General features: G+C 42.1%; 1 protein-coding gene across 12 annotated transcripts in view; it reads left to right on the top strand.

Annotated features, from left to right (window-relative positions):
- NRF1 (nuclear respiratory factor 1) overlaps positions 1–17,028 on the top strand; it is a 151,039-nt gene that overhangs the window by 108,364 nt on the left and 25,647 nt on the right. For all 12 annotated transcript variants that reach the window (XM_033194516.1, XM_033194515.1, XM_033194517.1 and 9 more), the window contains 2 exons: positions 1,537–1,694; positions 11,805–11,929. In XM_033194516.1, the coding sequence (XP_033050407.1) occupies positions 1,537–1,694; positions 11,805–11,929 (283 nt within the window). The remainder of the gene's footprint in view (positions 1–1,536; positions 1,695–11,804; positions 11,930–17,028) is intronic.

Raw genomic sequence — 17,028 nt, 5'->3', positions numbered from 1 at the left:
AAAAGACTGTAAACCACCTAAATGTACATTAAAAGATGACTTGTTAAATAAATTATGATGTTTCTATATAACTCAATGCTTCCCAACACTTTGGGAGGTGGAGGCAGGTGGATCACCTGAGATCGGGAGTTCAAGATCAGCCTGACTAACATGGAGAAACCCTGTCTCTACTAAAAATACAGAATTAGCTGGGTGTGGTGGTGCATGCCTGTAATCCCAGCTACTCAGGAGGCTGAGGCAGGAGAATCACTTGAACCTGGAAGGCAGAGGTTGTGGTGAGCCGAGATCGCGCCACTGCACTCCAGTCTGGGCAACAAGAGCGAAACTCCGTCCCAAAAAAAAAAAAAAAAAGCGATCCCATGCAGCCATTCTTAAGAATCATGAATCAGTAAAGTAGTTTTATATGTTCCAAAATGGAATCATTTCGGAGATGTACTGTTTGTGAAAAAAGCAAGATACAAAAGATATGTAGAATATGCTGCCATTTTTATTGTAAAGAGGAGGTAGTAGAAAGGGGAAATAGGGTGAATGTGTGTGTGTGTGTCTGTGTAAATATACTTCCATATAGTGGGAATAGCTCTACAAAGATACACAAGAAAATAGGTATATTACATGGAAATATTGTATAATGATAAAAAAAAATAAAAGAGAAAGAAAATAGGCACTGTAGTAGACCCTTTGGACAAAGGGTCTAGAGTACTGGTATCATATTCCCTTTGGTATAGTTTGAATTTTTTTTCCTCTCATGGGCTATTTCTAACAACCCAGCCTATATATTTTTAAACTTTATTATGTATTTATTTAAATTGACAAAAAATTGTATATATTTATTTTGCACAATGTGTTGTTTTGAAGTATGTATACATCGGGAGATAAATTGAGAAACGTATTTAAAAGTGTAGAGTGGGCCAGGCATGGTGACTCATGCCTGTAATCCCAGCACTTTGGGAGACTGAGGCAGGTGGATCACCTAAGGTCAGGAGTTTGAGACCAGCCTGGCCAACATGGTGAAACCCTGTCTCTACTAAAAATACAAAAATTAGCCAGAGGTGGTGGCACACACCTATAGTCCCAGCTACTTGGGAGCCTGAGGCAGGAGAATCGCTCAACCTGGGAGGTGGAGGTTGCAGTGAGCCAAGATTGTGCCATTGCACTCCAGCTTGGGCAACAGAGGGAGACTCCCTCTCAAAAAACCAAAAAGGTACAGTGGAAGGTCTTGCTTTCTGTTTCCCATCCAACTTGTTTCCAGCTCCTCTCAACCCCACACATACAATCCAGAGAATATATTCAGTGGCTTTTGTGTGTCCTTCCAGAATTTCTTTATGGCAAATGCAAGCAAATTCAGGTATATATTCTAATACCCCCTTTTTTACACAAAAGGTAGCATGCTTAAAACTCTGTTCTGTACATTGCAGGTCATGTTAATTTTAAAGAGTATGTGTATTTAGCCAAAAAGTAGCAATTATTAGAAAAATTACTTTTAAAATTATACTTTTGTGGCTTTGATTTTTTACTATCTTGTCCTTTCTGCCTCAGGTGGAACAAAATTGGGCCACGTTACAGGGAGGTGAGATGACCATCCAGACGACGCAAGCATCAGAGGCCACCCAGGCGGTGGCATCATTGGCAGAGGCCGCAGTGGCAGCTTCTCAGGAGATGCAGCAGGGAGCTACAGTCACCATGGCGCTTAACAGGTGGTGGCAAGAGTCCGGGAATAAATGAGGATCACAAATCTGTCCCTGCAGATATGGGTGGAGGCCTCTTAAAGAGAAATGTATCTCAGTTTGCCACAGTTGGCAGTAGGAACTTAACACTTTTGGCCCATATGATATTGTAGTTTGGCCTATAATAGGTCAGCCCTTACCAAGAAAAATTAAGCTTCTTTCCTTCAGGTGTGCTTAGGAAAGGTGATGTGAAATGGAATCCTCCAGTAAAAGGTAGTTTCTAAAACTCAGTGTATTGTTTCCTGCTTAGTTCCTTCTACTGGCTATTGATGGAAAGATCATCTCCGCATCATTCTTTACTCCTGCCGCCACCCAGCCCCAACAACCAGTGCAGCCTTTCTGACTTCCAGCCCAAGACTGCTGGTCAAGCCTTCCCATTTATCCTATTCTGTGTCCATTAAGCAGAAGCAGCAAGGCTTGAGTGCTTCATGTTTTCAAGGGATACAGAACAAATTAAAGGCTTCAGAGTAATTGTCCTTTTGCCCTACAAAAGAAAGTGCATTTTTTGGGGGGTATTAATCCATGTTTAAGCAGCAAGTGGCTGATTTTACTTGCTTTTGAGAAAAATGTGTTGCCCTTGCTTATCAGTGAGCTCAAGATAAATAAGTTTTGGATTATTGGGGGAAATAATGAACTTTTTTCTTCAGGTGTGTTAGGTAGGGTGCTGCCGAATGGGATGCTCCAAGGGGTGGTTTCTGAAACTCGATTGTATTGTTCTCTGCCTGGTTCCTTCTACTGATTGTTGACAGGGAAGATCAGCTTCATATCATTCTCCCTCTTCTTCATTCCTCGTGCAATTTTATTTTTAATGGACTCAGGCATTTAAATGGGAGTGATAACAGTACATTCTTCTAGGGGTGTTATGAGAACTGAGTTACTCCATGTGAAATCCTTAGGTCAGTGTCTTGTACGCAGTAAGGGCTGCTATTCTCATCCATAGCAGCTCTTAGTCCTTGATAGTCACTGAACTCTTGCGGCATGCCAGCTCTACTGGGTAAGGCTGTAAATAGAGAATAGAGTGCTCTAGCATACACTCTGCCCTCAAAGAAATCATACTCTTATTGGGGAGACTGATTTAAGTAACACTTAGCAAACAGTATTACTTAGAGTATAACTCACTATTGAATTGTATGGTAAAGACTATGAACATTGTAGAAATTCAGAGGAGGGGGGATCACCTCCCCTAAATATAAAATCAGTGAAAGTTTAGATTGATTATGATAGATACTAGAGAGCTAAGATGGATTTGTGTATGGTTCACTGTATGAGGTTGTATGGTATGGTGGCTGAGATCAGGGTTCCAACGTCACATATTCGGGTTTGAATCCTGGCTCCACCACACACTAGCCATTTGATCCTGAGAAACATAACCTCTGAGCCTTGTTTTCCCCATTGTTATAATGAGGATAATACTGATCATACAGAATCATGTATATGAGATAATATAGATAAAATTCTCATCGCAGTGTCCAACCCAGAGTTAGCATTTCAAGAATTATTATCATTTAAGTTATATTTTAAGAACTGGCCGGGCGCGGTGGCTCAAGCCTGTAATCCCAGCACTTTGGGAGGCCGAGACGGGCGGATCACGAGGTCAGGAGATCGAGACCATCCTGGCTAACACGGCGAAACCCCGTCTCTACTAAAAAATACAAAAAACTAGCCGGGCGACGTGGCGGCGCCTGTAGTCCCAGCTACCCGAGAGGCTGAGACAGGAGAATGGCGTGAACCCGGGAGGCGGAGCTTGCAGTGAGCTGAGATCCGGCCACAGCACTCCAGCCTGGGTGACAGAGCGAGACTCCGTCTCAAAAAAAAAAAAAAAAAAAAAAGAACTGTCTATTCTGATTTGATTATAGTGAGAGGAGATTAGAAGATCAGTTAGGAAGAGGCACTCCAGCACACCTTGTTAAGGTCTTGGAAAGTAAAGTCGTAAGAATGGAGGTAAAGTGATTCTTTTTTTTTTTTTTTTTGAAACAGAGTTTTGCTCTTGTTGCCCAGGGTGCAATGGCATGATCTCGGCTCACCACAACCTCTGCCTCCCAGGTTCAAGCGATTCTCCTGCCTCAGCTTCCCAAGTAGCCAGAATTACAGGCGTCTGCCACCACGCGCAGCTAATTTTGTACTTTTAGTACAGACAGGGTTTCTCCATGTTGGTCAGGCTGGTCTCGAACTCCTGACCTCAGGTGATCCACCCACCTCAGCCTCCCAAAGTGCCGGGATTACAGGCATGAGCCACCACGCCCAGCCTAAGTGATTCATTTTAAAGAAGTATGGCCAGAGATTAGTGATTGATTAGGAATAGGAAACTGAAACACACAGACACACAGACACACACACACACACACACACACACACACAACACGTCTTCTCAGAGTTACCCAGTTAGTCCCTAGTGATCAGAACATTTTTTTCAGCCTATTGAGCCATGTTGCTCGTGTTGCTCTTCATTTCTTTTTTCCCCCACTCACGTGTATACCCACCATGTTGCTTTTCAGTAACATGAAAGTCTTATTTGGTTCCTTACACTTGGCTCATTTCTACCCCTGTCTTTGAGAGAAACACCCAGATAAACTTCCTGAAAGGCATGGCCAAGTGACCCTCCCTTTAGTCCAGTAACAGCCCCCATCCCCCACCCGACTGTAGCTTGGGGCCTAACAGGCCCTCATTAAAGACCAGCAAAACTTGATTTCATTGAGACTTGCAGCCAACACCTTGGATATTCCAGTGAAGTGTGTGTGTCCTGGGAACTCTGTACATAGTGGAAAATATGAGGCACATTTGGGCTCCCTTTGTTGTAAGGACCAGGGCTTATTTCTAAAGGCAAGAGGGTATGGTATCCCCTGAGGGCTTGTTAACAAATTCAGATGCAGCTGAGGTGGCTACAGTGTTTACTCCAAAGGAAGGAGAATGTGTTCACTGTGGCATAGAGGAGGAATAAAGAGATGTTGACATATCTTTGCAATCAGGTAGTTTGCTGCCCCAATGAGTGTTAGGGGTTGGTGTATTACAGCTTCTGCTGGGGATGATGAAACCAAGCCTGGCAGCAGAGACTAGACTATAGCAGACTATTAGGGGAACATCAGGGCTTTCTGAACCCAAGAGAGGTAACCCATGGTCTAATGTCTTAGTCAGGAGGGTTGGATATAAGACACAAGCCCTTAACATTCACTTCCTTGTGGACGAGATGCAGTAGAATCATTTAGTCCCTACACTCTGAGCCTCTCCACATAATTTGCTGTTGGAAGTCATCTCAGTGAGAAATACACAGAGAAATCTGGTCTTTGTTCCTAGGATGACAAAGCAGTTTCATAATCTGCCCTCTTGCAGCTTGTCTGTGTTTCGGGTGCAGATAAAACAAGCATGGTTCTCTTATAACCAGCTGCACCTCTGCTGCAATGTAAACAGCAGATGTGGGCGCAGGGTGAGAAGGGAGAGGAAGCTATGTGCAATGGCAGGTTGGGCAATAAGGAGGCAGAGGGGCTCCTTCATCTTCTACAGGGTACAATGGAATCAGGACAGTTGCAGGACGGACTTGTTTCTCAACCATGCTGTTGAGAGAATTTCATACTGCAAGTCACAAGGGCCCAGGGCTCCACAGCCTTTAGCCCACCCTGGCTTTCTAACAACCCAAAGTGGGTGTGGAGAAATTGTCCTTTAAAAACTATGTTAATTTTCATTTTCAAAATAAAGAATAAATCAGCACTTTTGGAAAGGAGGTGGGAAGGGAATCAAAGTGAACAAATGAGCAGAACATCACAGCTTTAAAACAATGTGTGTGTGTGTATGTGTGTGTATATACATACATATATAATAGCATTATATATATGATAGCTTATATATATAAGCTATTTAGCCTGAACAACCAGAGAGGAAAGGAAGTGGTATAACCATTTACTTGTGATGCAGTGATTAATTTGAATTTTCAGTTCTTTGGTTAAGCTGTCCTGGACTTGTAGTTCCTCTTAAACATGTCCTTCTACAAACCCATTTCCTGAATATGGCCAGTATAGTCCTTGCATGTAGGATGATGATTTGGCTTTGTAGACTTACTCTACGTTTCTAAAGTAGTGGAAACTTACTTGATAGTATATTGTCAACCCTGAGACAGTATTTATTGTGTGTCTACTGTGTGCAGGGCTGTGACTCAGTGCTATTGGGAAATACTTAGATTAATTCCTCTTCTCAAGGAATTTTAGAATTTGTCCTTCTTTTGTTGAGAAGATTTTGCTTTTTAAAAGTCATATTTTGAAAGAAAAATTTGATCTTAGTCTTTAAGATGAAAATATTATTGACTTAAAATTAGACATATTATTAAAATAAAATGGGGCTTTAATATGTGGAGTGATATTTGTCCAATAAAATGGGATAGAAAACTTAGATCAGAAATCTTCTCTGGAACAGAGGTCAGCGATGGTACAACTGCTTTTCTTTCCTATAGGTAAAGATTAGACACTTACAGATAAAAGGTTGATAGAAACCTCTTATTTGTAGCTTTGGTTTTGAAATGACTTTTGTCTAAAAATTGTAAAGTGGTCTTTTTATAAATTTTTTTACAAATTTTTGTAAAATTACAAAATTTTTGTCTAAAAATTTGTAAAGAGTCTTTTTAATCCCTATTCACCTTTTTAGGTGAACATAATCTTTTTCTAGGCTGGGTGTGGTGGCTCATGCCTGTAATCCCAGCACCTTGGGAGGCCGAGGCAGGTGAATCACCTGAGGTCAGGAGTTTGAGACCAGCCTCAACATGGAGAAACCCCATCTCTACTAAAAGTACAAAATTCGGCGGGCGTGGTGGTGCACGCCTGTAATCCCAGCTACTCAGGAGGCTGAGTCAGGAGAATTGCTTGAACCCAGGAAGCGGAGGTTGCAGTGAGCCGAGATCATGCCATTGCACTCCAGCCTGGGCAACAAGAGTGAAACTCTGTCTCAAAAAAAAAAAGTCTTTCTAGCAGTTTAGTTGGGTCGTTTCCCATAAAGTTGAGTGTAAAAGGTTAGAGTCGCTCTGGAAATGATAGCCCTGCTTACCACAGGCATCATTGTTGTCTTCATGCCCCATGTAAAGACCCTAACTGGGGGTTGAATAATTAATCGTACTGACCTGTCAACCTGTCACCCCCATTGCATTGGACTCCTCATCCCTGGCATTCCAGATTATTTTAGGTTGTTGCTGGTTTTCAGCTTTTCTTCTACCATACCATATTTTAGAAAGAAGTTAAAGAAAATAACTTCAAGTTTTTAGGGCTTCAAGTCAAATGAAATGAGTGTGATCAGTTGCAGGTACACTTTAATGTCAACGCTTGGAGAGCTGCCCTCTCCTTTTGCTGTCCATGAAACTCATTCTGCCAGAGTGTGTTCAGGATGTACAGGAGTGGCAGGATGTCATCTTTGATGGTCATAAAGATGAGATCATTGTAAACTGTAGGAAGAATTATAGGAAATAAGCAGTCACTGAGGTGGCCTATAAACAAAGATCCTAATTCCATATAAACAATTCTTATTTACAGTTTTCTTCTTCAGACTCTCACACAGCTTTTTCCAAAGAATATACTTTCCTACTTTCCATAAAGTCTCAGGTCACAGTGTAAATATTTGTATCATTAATCATTGACAGGTGGATGCTGTAAAATTGGCTGATCATATATTTATTTATTCTTTTTACTTTTTTTCTCCAATATAGGTAATTAATAAAATTTCCTGGCTGGGTACGGTGGCTCATGCCTGTAATCCCAGCACTTTGGGAGGCCGAGGCGGGCGGATCACCTGAGGTCGGGAGTTCAAGACCAGCCCGGCCAACATGGAGAAACCCCATCTCTACTAAAAATACAAAATTAGCTGGGCATGGTGGCGGGTGCCTGTAATCCCAGCTACTTGGGAGGCTGAGGCAGGAGAATCGCTTGAACCTGGGAGGCAGAGGTGGTGGTGAGCCAAGATTGCGCCACTGCACTCCAGCCTGGGCAACAAGAGCGAAACTCCATCTCAAAAAAAAAAAAAAAATTCCCAGTGGTTGGTAGTAGTGTTTATTAACATAAATTTCTTAACAAAATATTAAAAATTAAGGGCCTAGGTACTAAAATTTATGAAAGTCTCTCTAATAAATACTTAAAAGCACTTTAAAATTAAATTCTACCATGAAAAATGTAAAGAACAGCCTTAGTAGTAATTCCAGATCAAGGGTCCCCTGCTGAAAAGAGTCCTTTCCCTATTGAATGGTGTTGGCACCCTTGTCAGAAACCATGTGACCATATAGGTGAAGGTTTATTTCTAAGCTCTCAATTCTATTCCACTGGTCTATATGTTTGTCTTTATGCCAGTACCATACTGTTTTGATTACTACAGCTTTGTGTTAAGTTTTGAAATCAGAAGTGTGAGTGGTGGTGCTAGGAAAACTGGATATCTGCATACAAAAGAATGAAGTTAAGCCGGGCGCGGTGGCTCAAGCCTGTAATCCCAGCACTTTGGGAGGCCGAGACGGGCGGATCACGAGGTCAGGAGATCGAGACCATCCTGGCTAACACGGTGAAACCCCGTCTCTACTAAAAACTACAAAAAACTAGCCGGGCGAGGTGGCGGCGCCTGTAGTCCCAGCTACCTGGGAGGCTGAGGCAGGAGAATGGCGTGAACCCGGGAGGCGGAGCTTGCAGGGAGCTGAGATCCGGCCACAGCACTCCAGCCTGGGTGACAGAGCGAGACTCCGTCTCAAAAAAAAAAAAAAAAGAATGAAGTTGGACCTTTACCTAAACCCCGTGTATAAAAATTAACTCAAAGTGGTTCCATGACCTACAACTATAAAACTCTTTGAAGAAAACATGGGGCAAAACTTCATGACATTGGATTTGCCAGTAATTTCTTGGATATCACAAAGGAAAAATAGACAAATTGGACTTTACAAAAATGTTTTAAATTTGTGCATCAAACGACTATCAATAGAGCAAAAAGGCAAGCCACAGAATGGAAGAAAATATTTGCAAATCATATCTGATAAGGGATTGATATCCAGAATATATAGGGAATATCTAAAACTCAACAACAACAAAAACTCTATTCAAAAATGGGCAAAGGTCTCGAATAGACATTTCTCCTAAGAAGATAAGCAGATGGCCAATAAGCACAGGAAAAGATATGCAACATCACTAATCAAAACTACAGTGAGATACCACCTTATACCCATTAAGATGGTCACGATCCAAAAAACAGAAAATAACAAGTGTCGGTGAGGATTTGGAGAAATTGGAACCCTTGTGCACTATTGGTAGGAATGTAAAATGATATAGCCACTGTGGGAAGCAGTATGATAATTCCTCAAAAAATTAAAAATGGGACTACCATATGTTGCAGCAAATCCACTTCTGGGTATATATCCCAAAGAATTGAAAGCAGGATCTCAGAGAAATATTTGTATGCCCATGTTCACGGCAGCATTATTCACAATAGCTGAAACATGGGAGCAACCCAGGTGATCATCAACAGATGAATGGATACACAAAATGTGGTATATACACACAATGGAATATTATTCGGCCTTTAAAAGGAAGGAAATTCTGACAAATGCTATGACATGGATGAACCTTGAGAACATTCTGCCAAGTGAAATAAGCTAGACACAAAAGGACAATACTGTGTGGTTGTATTTATGTGAGATAGAGTAGTAAAAATCATAGAGACAAAAAACTCAAAAGTGGATCTAATACCTAAAACTATCAAACTCTTAGAAGAAAACATGGGGCAAAACGTAATGACATTGGATTTGCCAATGATTTCTTAGATATGACAACAAAGGCACACACACCTATAGTTCCAGCTGTTTACGTCAGGAGGCTAAAGCAGGATTGCTTGAGCCGGGGAATTCGAGACCAGCCTGGGCAGCATAGCGAGACCCCGTCTCTAAAAAATAAAAACAAAAATGAAAAAATAATTGAGGCAGAAAGTAGAATGGTGGTTGCCAGGGGCTGGGGAGATGGTAGAATAGGAAGTTTAATGGTCCAGAGTTCCAGTTTTACAAGATGAAGAGAGTTGTGGAGATGAATTATGGTGATGGCTGCACAGCATTTTGAGTGTATTTAACTCCCTGAATGGCACACTTTAGTGTTAAGAATGTAAATTTTATGTTATGTAAATTTTACCACAACAAAATAGTTTTTAAAACTGTACAGTACAATCCTAATTATTATCTTATCTTTTTTTTTTTTTTGAGACAGAGTTTCACTCTTGTTGACCAGGCTAGAGTGCAGTGGTGCGATATCGGCTCACTTCAGTCTCCGCCTCCTAGGTTCAAGCGATTCTCCTGCCTCAGCCTCCCGAGTAGCTGGGATTATAGGCATGCGCTACCACGCCTGGCTAGTTTTGTATTTTTAGTAGGGACAGGGTTTCTCCATGTTGGCCAGGCTGGTCTCGAACTCCTGACTTCAGGTGATCCGCCCGCCTCGGCCTCCCAAAGAGCTGGGATTACAGGCGTGAGCCACTGCGCCTGGCCTTATCTTATCTTTTTAAAGTTGCATTTAAGATTAGTAGGAAATAATTATGATATTTAAAATTTTCTTTTATACTTAATAGAGTTTGCTCAAACTTTCTATAAAAGCAAGTATATTGCTTTTATTATCAGCAAAAGATAACTGTTTAAAACAGTCATAAAAATTAAAAAGCAAGACAAATTAGTAAGAAGAGGAAATTTTTCTATTTAATGAGACTTTTCTGGCCATTCGGTTTCTTTTCCTGCTTCCTAAAATCCTTACAGTGACCAAGAAGTCTTCTGCAGGCGAATTACTATATCTGTTGTCTTACTTGTGTGCTGACTGTCTTAGGTAAAGGAGACAGTATTGAGTTTGGTACATGTTGCTTTGCCCAGGGTCCTAACATGTTTACCCCAATTAGTCCCTGTCCCCTCATCCACCTCCATTTACGGCTTGTGGTTACAAGACCACTGCCATGTTACAGCAAAGCCTGCAGTTTCAGAGCAAAGCTGACTCAACTGGCTTATTTGTCCACTTCTGCTAAACTAAATGGCACCACCATCTCTATTCTATGCCCACTGGAATTCAATAGTCCCTCAGTAACTGCAAATTGACACCTGATACTTTACCAGAAGGGATAATGAATTTGCCTGTTTTTTCACATTTTTACCTCTCTGAAATTTGGATGGCAAATTATAATCTTACAATTGTCAGGAATTTTTCTTCCTTACTGGCCCATAAAATAATAGTATGTCTTACAGTTTGTAGCATCATAGAATCAAGAAAAATGGGTATTTATGCACATAGTAAAAACATGTAGTAAGAAAAAGAAAGAAAAATGACACACTGCTAAAATAGTACTTGCTATATACAAATGATTAATGTCTTCCTATTCTACAGAGCATTTGTGCAATATAGGGAGGTTTATTATTTTGTTGTATTTATAGAGGCAAACTATGTATACAGTTTGGACTTGTAGTGATAGTTTTAAATTTTAAGTCTTTGTTTTAGCCGTGCCTGCATATACAGTGAGTCAAAGGGTAGAGTTGGACTCTTTAGGATATTAAATCAGCCATTACTTTGTATTTGAAAAGCATGACTATAAATCAAATTATTATTTAATATTAATTGAAGAGTGAGTCCAGGTTGCTGCTGACTCCTCATATTATCATTCATCCCTGGCTATAAAAGGACAGTCTCAGATGGTCTGCCTTGTGTTACTGTAAGGAGAAAAGAGAAAAGGAAAACCTTGTGATTGACAACCAAAATGGCTTTTGCATTGTGAGTATGGATCAGAGCTTCCACTATGGCTTGCAAGCACTCAACTGATATTGATAAGGAAGAAACTGATAATGAGTGCCTTCTGTCCTCAAACACTGAGGTTCAAAGAAACTCTCACCATTAGCTTTATAGCTATGTAAGACTTCAGATTTCTCTAGCCATTAATATTATTTCAGAATTACTCCTGGCTTTATCTGTTAGCACTGTTAACACGTATTTGCTGTTAGGATCACAACCATGGAGTCAGTAGAGAGACCCAAGGAAAGTGTTGAAAGGATGGTTTGTCTTGGCTGCAGTGCTGTTCCTCTATTCATCTTACACATCCCCCTCTCTCCTGTTCCTGTGCCCGCAGCGAAGCTGCCGCCCATGCTGTCGCCACCCTGGCTGAGGCCACCTTACAAGGTGGGGGACAGATCGTCTTGTCTGGGGAAACCGCAGCAGCCGTCGGAGCACTTACTGGAGTCCAAGATGCTAATGGTAAGAGAGCATAAATATTTTATTAAATTTCTTCCCTGTTTCCACTTAAACCTTCCTGACATGCCTGGCAACAAACCCTTCAGAAAGAGTTTGAGCTTCGATTTTTTTTCTTCATTGGTAGGCATTTCATGCCTAGGAATATTCTAGGAGCTTGTGATTCCTTTCACTAGCAGGAGACATAGGGGTTCCTGAAGGAAAATGCCATGATAATTGCTACCTAATTGAATTGTTACTTAAAAAATAATTATCTTGTTGTGACAAGACTTGCTGAGAGGCATCTTAAAATTTGCTGTGAGCCCCATTTTGTCTTTTACTCTCTCATCGGATAGGGTAGATCAGTGTCCTTTACTGTAGCAGAGACTCTCATGGGCAGGACCATCATGGAAAGTTCTGACTACATCAAGAAAGGTGCCATCGTCTCACCTGTGCTCAGAGTCAGGCAGCAGGCTGTGATGCCGGTGCCTCTCTGGTTGGCACTGTGTTTCTGCTTCCTGTTATATGTAGCCTCACCAAGGACCTCTGGATTTAGCCAATTACATGCCCCTACCCTGCGCTTCTTCCCCAGCTCTTTGACTTCCTGGACATTGGTGAATATCTTGAATAAACAAAAGGGATAAAATTCATAGAAATATGGTGGCAAAAATATACAACTTCAGCCCAGCTCTTTGGGTCCACATTGGTAAGGTCAGTTGGCAAGACTTAAGCTGCCCAAGAAAGTGCCTCAGAAGTCTGAGTCAAAGAGGAGGGCCAGATCTGTTCTGTGAGACCCTATGTGATGGTTACATTTTTAAATAATATATAATTAAGTAGGACAAATTAAATACCCCATGGCTTTGGGGAAATTCTTGCTTTAAAGTCCTGGAATGGGGCTGGGCACAGTGGCTCATGCCTACTAATCCCAGCACTTTGGAAAGCCAAAGTGGGTGGATCACCTGAGGTCAGGAGTTCAAGACCGGCCTGGCCAACATGGCAAAACCCTGTCCGTGGTGGTGTGTGCGAGGCTGAGGCAAGAAAATTGCTTGAACCCTAGAGGCAGAGCTTGCAGTGACCTGAGATTGCACCACTGCACTCCAGCCTGGGTGGCAGAATGAGACTCCATCTCAGAAAAAAGAAACAACAAATCCTGGAATGAGGATAAAGAACATACTTTCATCATGTAGGCAGAAGGTTCCTTGATGTCATTAGTGGCAGAAAGAAAAGTTCCTGGCACTTTGTTTATGGTAGGTCCCGAAGAACTGAATTATCTGTTAGTTGGAAAAGTCTCTGAAGAAAGACATAGTGCTGTGTCCTCCTTTGGAATAGGAAGAAACAAAGTACCTTTGTCCCCCCAGAGAAGAATAACATAGGAAATGCAAAGAGCCATCGTGGCTTCTGATAATAATTTTCCAAAGATGCCAAACAAATTCAATTCTAAAACTATAGCCTACTTTTTCTGTAGGGCAAGAGGCTTTCATGAACTTACCTAAATCTAGACAGAGTTGATCTCAGCCAGAATGCTGCAGGACAAAGGACATCTTACAGCCACACATGTTCAGGATGAAATGGACCATGGTTGGAATTAAGGAAAACCTCTGTTTCTAGCTAGAACCCTACTTCTATTTTTTTTACCTTTTTCTATTCCTCATCAGAGTTCTAAGCCACCCTGAGCAAAGGGTAGGATATCTGGCTATGTGGTATTCATGTGAAGTGTGATTGATTGCTCTTATTCACTATGGAATTGCTAAAAAGAACTTCCCATGTGGGTTCGGTAGGAAACTTTATTATCCATTCTAATCGACTTGACCTGTCTGGGAGAGAACAGACTGCTTTATAGTTCTGGCTCCTCCCCAGCATCACCTTTTCAGATGGATGAGTTTATAGGTAAGTCCAAGGACCCTCTGGCTCTTGGCCAAGTAGAACCGTTCAGCCATACGATAAAGCTGGACCGCACCTGCTACTATTGATTACTGGAAGCTGCCTCTTTTCAGTAGCATTGGGTTGTGTGAATCATTTGGTGTGATTTCATGTTGTTGGCTACATTTGTGATCTGGGAAAATTCTGGTTCACGTCCTAAAAGCCACTAGTTCCCCCAAAGCAGGCATCCTCACTCTGTGACTGCCAGTACTTGCTGAACTCAGGCCTTGAGAGTTGGAAGTTATCTCTTTCTCAATGCAGCATTTCTGTATCAAATCAGACTCTTGAGTTGTGCTGTATCCCAGCAGTTTTAGGCAAAGGTCAATCATTTCATCTGCCCTTGGGAATCCAAAGAATGAATCTTATATTGGATATGATCCAAGAAACTTTGATAATCCTCCTATCTTCTAACATTTTTGTCCACAGTGCTATAGTATTTACTTTGGGATTGGAACCAGATTTTTCCCTCTTAATCAGCAATTTTGATATCTGGCTAGACTTTTAGAGGTTCTCTTTTTCATCATTCTTTTGGATTGTGTCCTGTTGCCAGAGTTTGTCGAGTTTGTCGCTTTTTTTTTTTTTGAGACAGAGTCTTGCTCTGTCACCTGGGCTGGAGTGCAGTGGCACAATCTCAGCTCACTGCAACTTCCGCTTCCCGGAAGTTCCAACGATTCTCGTGCCTCAGCCTCCTGAGTAGCTGTGATTACAGACGTGCCACACCACGCCCAGATAATTTTTGTTTTTAATAGAGATGGGCCATGACTGGTCTTGAACTCTGGCCTCAGGTGATCCACCCACCTCAGCCTCCCCAAGTACTGGGAATACAGGCGTGAGCCACTGTGCCCAGCCTATGTTTGTCACTTCTGGGCAGACAAGCTTATAGTATCTGCCAGTAGATCACTTTTTTTTTTTTAATCTTTTTTCTTTTTTTAATGTAAATGGAGCCTCTCCATATTGCTCTGGCTGGTCTCGAACTCTTAGGCTCGAGCAGTCCTCCCGCTTCGGCCTCCCAAAGTGCCGAGATTACAGGTATGAGCCACCACACCCCGGCCAAGCCAAGTTTTTTAATCAGAAAGAGTTTATTATCAGGAAGAACCAGATGATGGCAGAACAAGGTACTGTTTGTTGACATAGAACTAACTTGGAAACAGATACTACTTAGGGGAAAACATGTATCCCATATTTCAGAGTATGGTTTAAATCAAAATTGGAATAGCAGATGACTCTTCTGAGAGCAGTTTGGATATCGTTCAGTCCTGAAGTAGAAAGAGTTCGTGGGATGGAACTAGCAGGGATAGAGGACCACCGCATGTGGAGTCTGATGAAGTCCACAACGAATGAGAAGTGGCGGGGGCGGGTGAGGTTATGAAGCAATATCCTAGGGGATGGTGTTTTTCAAGTTAGAGACAATGACCCATAGGCCAGCCACAGTAGCTCACGCCTGGTAATCCTGGCGCTTTGGGAGGCCGAGGTGGGAGGATTACTTGAGTCCAGGAGTCCAACACCAGCCTGAGCAACATAGTAAGACCCCATCTCTACAAAAAAATTTTAAAAATTAGCCAGGAGTGGTGGTGCACACCTGTAGTCCCAGCTACTTGGGGGCCTTGAGTCCCAGCTACTTGAGGTGGGAGGATTGCTAGGGCCCAGGAAGTCAAAGCTGCAGTGAGCCATGATCATACCACTGCACTCCAGTCTGGGTGAGAGATCGAGACCCTGTCTCAAAATAAATAAATAAATAAATAAAAGAAAGAGCCAGGCTCAGTGGCTTACACCTGTAATCTCACTACTTTGGGAGGCCAAAGTGGGTGGATGACCTGAGATCAGGAGTTTGAGACCAGCCTGACCAACATGGTGAAACCCCGTTTCTACTAAAATACGAAAAATTAGACAGGCGTGGTGGCAACACCTGTAATCCCAGTTACTCGGGAGGCTGAGGCACGAGATTCGCTTGAACCCAGGAGGTAGAGGTTGCAATGAGCCAAGATTATGCCACTGCACTCCAGCCTGGGCAACAGAGCAAGATTCCATCTAAAAAAAAAAAAAAAAAAAAAAAGGATAATGATCCATGCATGCATGCCAGAGGTTTAAATTATGGATCACCAAAGCAGACTTGATGAAGACATTGCACCCAGCACCCCAAAGACTTCTTTTTTCTGAACATCTACCCCACACTACCCCAACACTAAAGGAACTACCCAAGCACTCACATTATTTCTATGTTCTCTGTCTTTTTCAATAGAGTCTTTGGTCTCTCAGGATGGAGTTTCATGGTTTGGTTCAATATAAAGATTTTCACAGGTGCCTTTTCATTTAGATGTAGGTAGAATTGTCTAAAGCTGGTGAAGGCTACCAGATGAATTCCTTGCTTTACTTCTTTTTTTGTTTTGTTTTGTTTTGTTTTTTGCTTTTTGAGACAGAGTCTTGCTCTGTGCCTAGGCTGGTTCACTGCAGCCTTGACCTCGGGCTAAAGCTATCCTTCCACCTCAGCCTGCTGAGATGCTGGTACCACAGGTGCGCACTGCCACACCAGGCTAATTTTTTAATTATATTTTTTGTAGAGATGGGATCTCCCTTTGTTACTCAGGCTGATCTCAAACTCCTGGGCTCAAAAGGATCCTCCCGCCTTAGTCTCCCAAAGTGTTAGGATTATAGGCATGAGCCACTACACCCAGCCCTTTACTTCTTTTTTTGAACACAGTTATCTCAGTACTCTTTTCATCTTACACACCTTAATGTCAGAAGTCATACAGTTCAGCCCATTTGTTTTTCTTCACTCTCCCTTCCTCTCTGCTGGTCCCCAGAACCCCCTGTGTTCCAGGACTCCTGACCTCCAAGATCAACAGATACAGACATTCACTCAGGCTTGAGGAGCTCTTTGCTGAGTGCCTCTCACCTCTCATCCAGACCTTAACACCCATCGTTGGCAAGCCTCAGAAAACCAGGCCTACAGACCTTTCTCTTCCTTCCTATTACAGCAAACATAATGAAAGAGAAGGATTATATTGGCACTTGGCCACCTCAGAAACACTCTGCTGTCTGAGATCTTATCGCAGATTCAGACAGCTGTCTTTCATTCCTGAAAAGTAGATGGGGGAAAACAAAACAGATGAACAAGTTCATAACTATAGGTTGGTACAAAAGTAATTGTGGGTTTTTTTGCCATTCGAAGTAATGGCAAATTTGAAGTTGGTGCAGTTACTTTCACA

The sequence above is a fragment of the Trachypithecus francoisi genome, unplaced genomic scaffold (assembly GCF_009764315.1).
Source record: "Trachypithecus francoisi isolate TF-2019V2 unplaced genomic scaffold, Tfra_2.0 Lachesis_group4, whole genome shotgun sequence".
In the NCBI taxonomy this organism is placed as follows: Eukaryota; Metazoa; Chordata; class Mammalia; order Primates; family Cercopithecidae; genus Trachypithecus; species Trachypithecus francoisi.
This window is presented reverse-complemented; position numbering and strand designations above follow the sequence as displayed.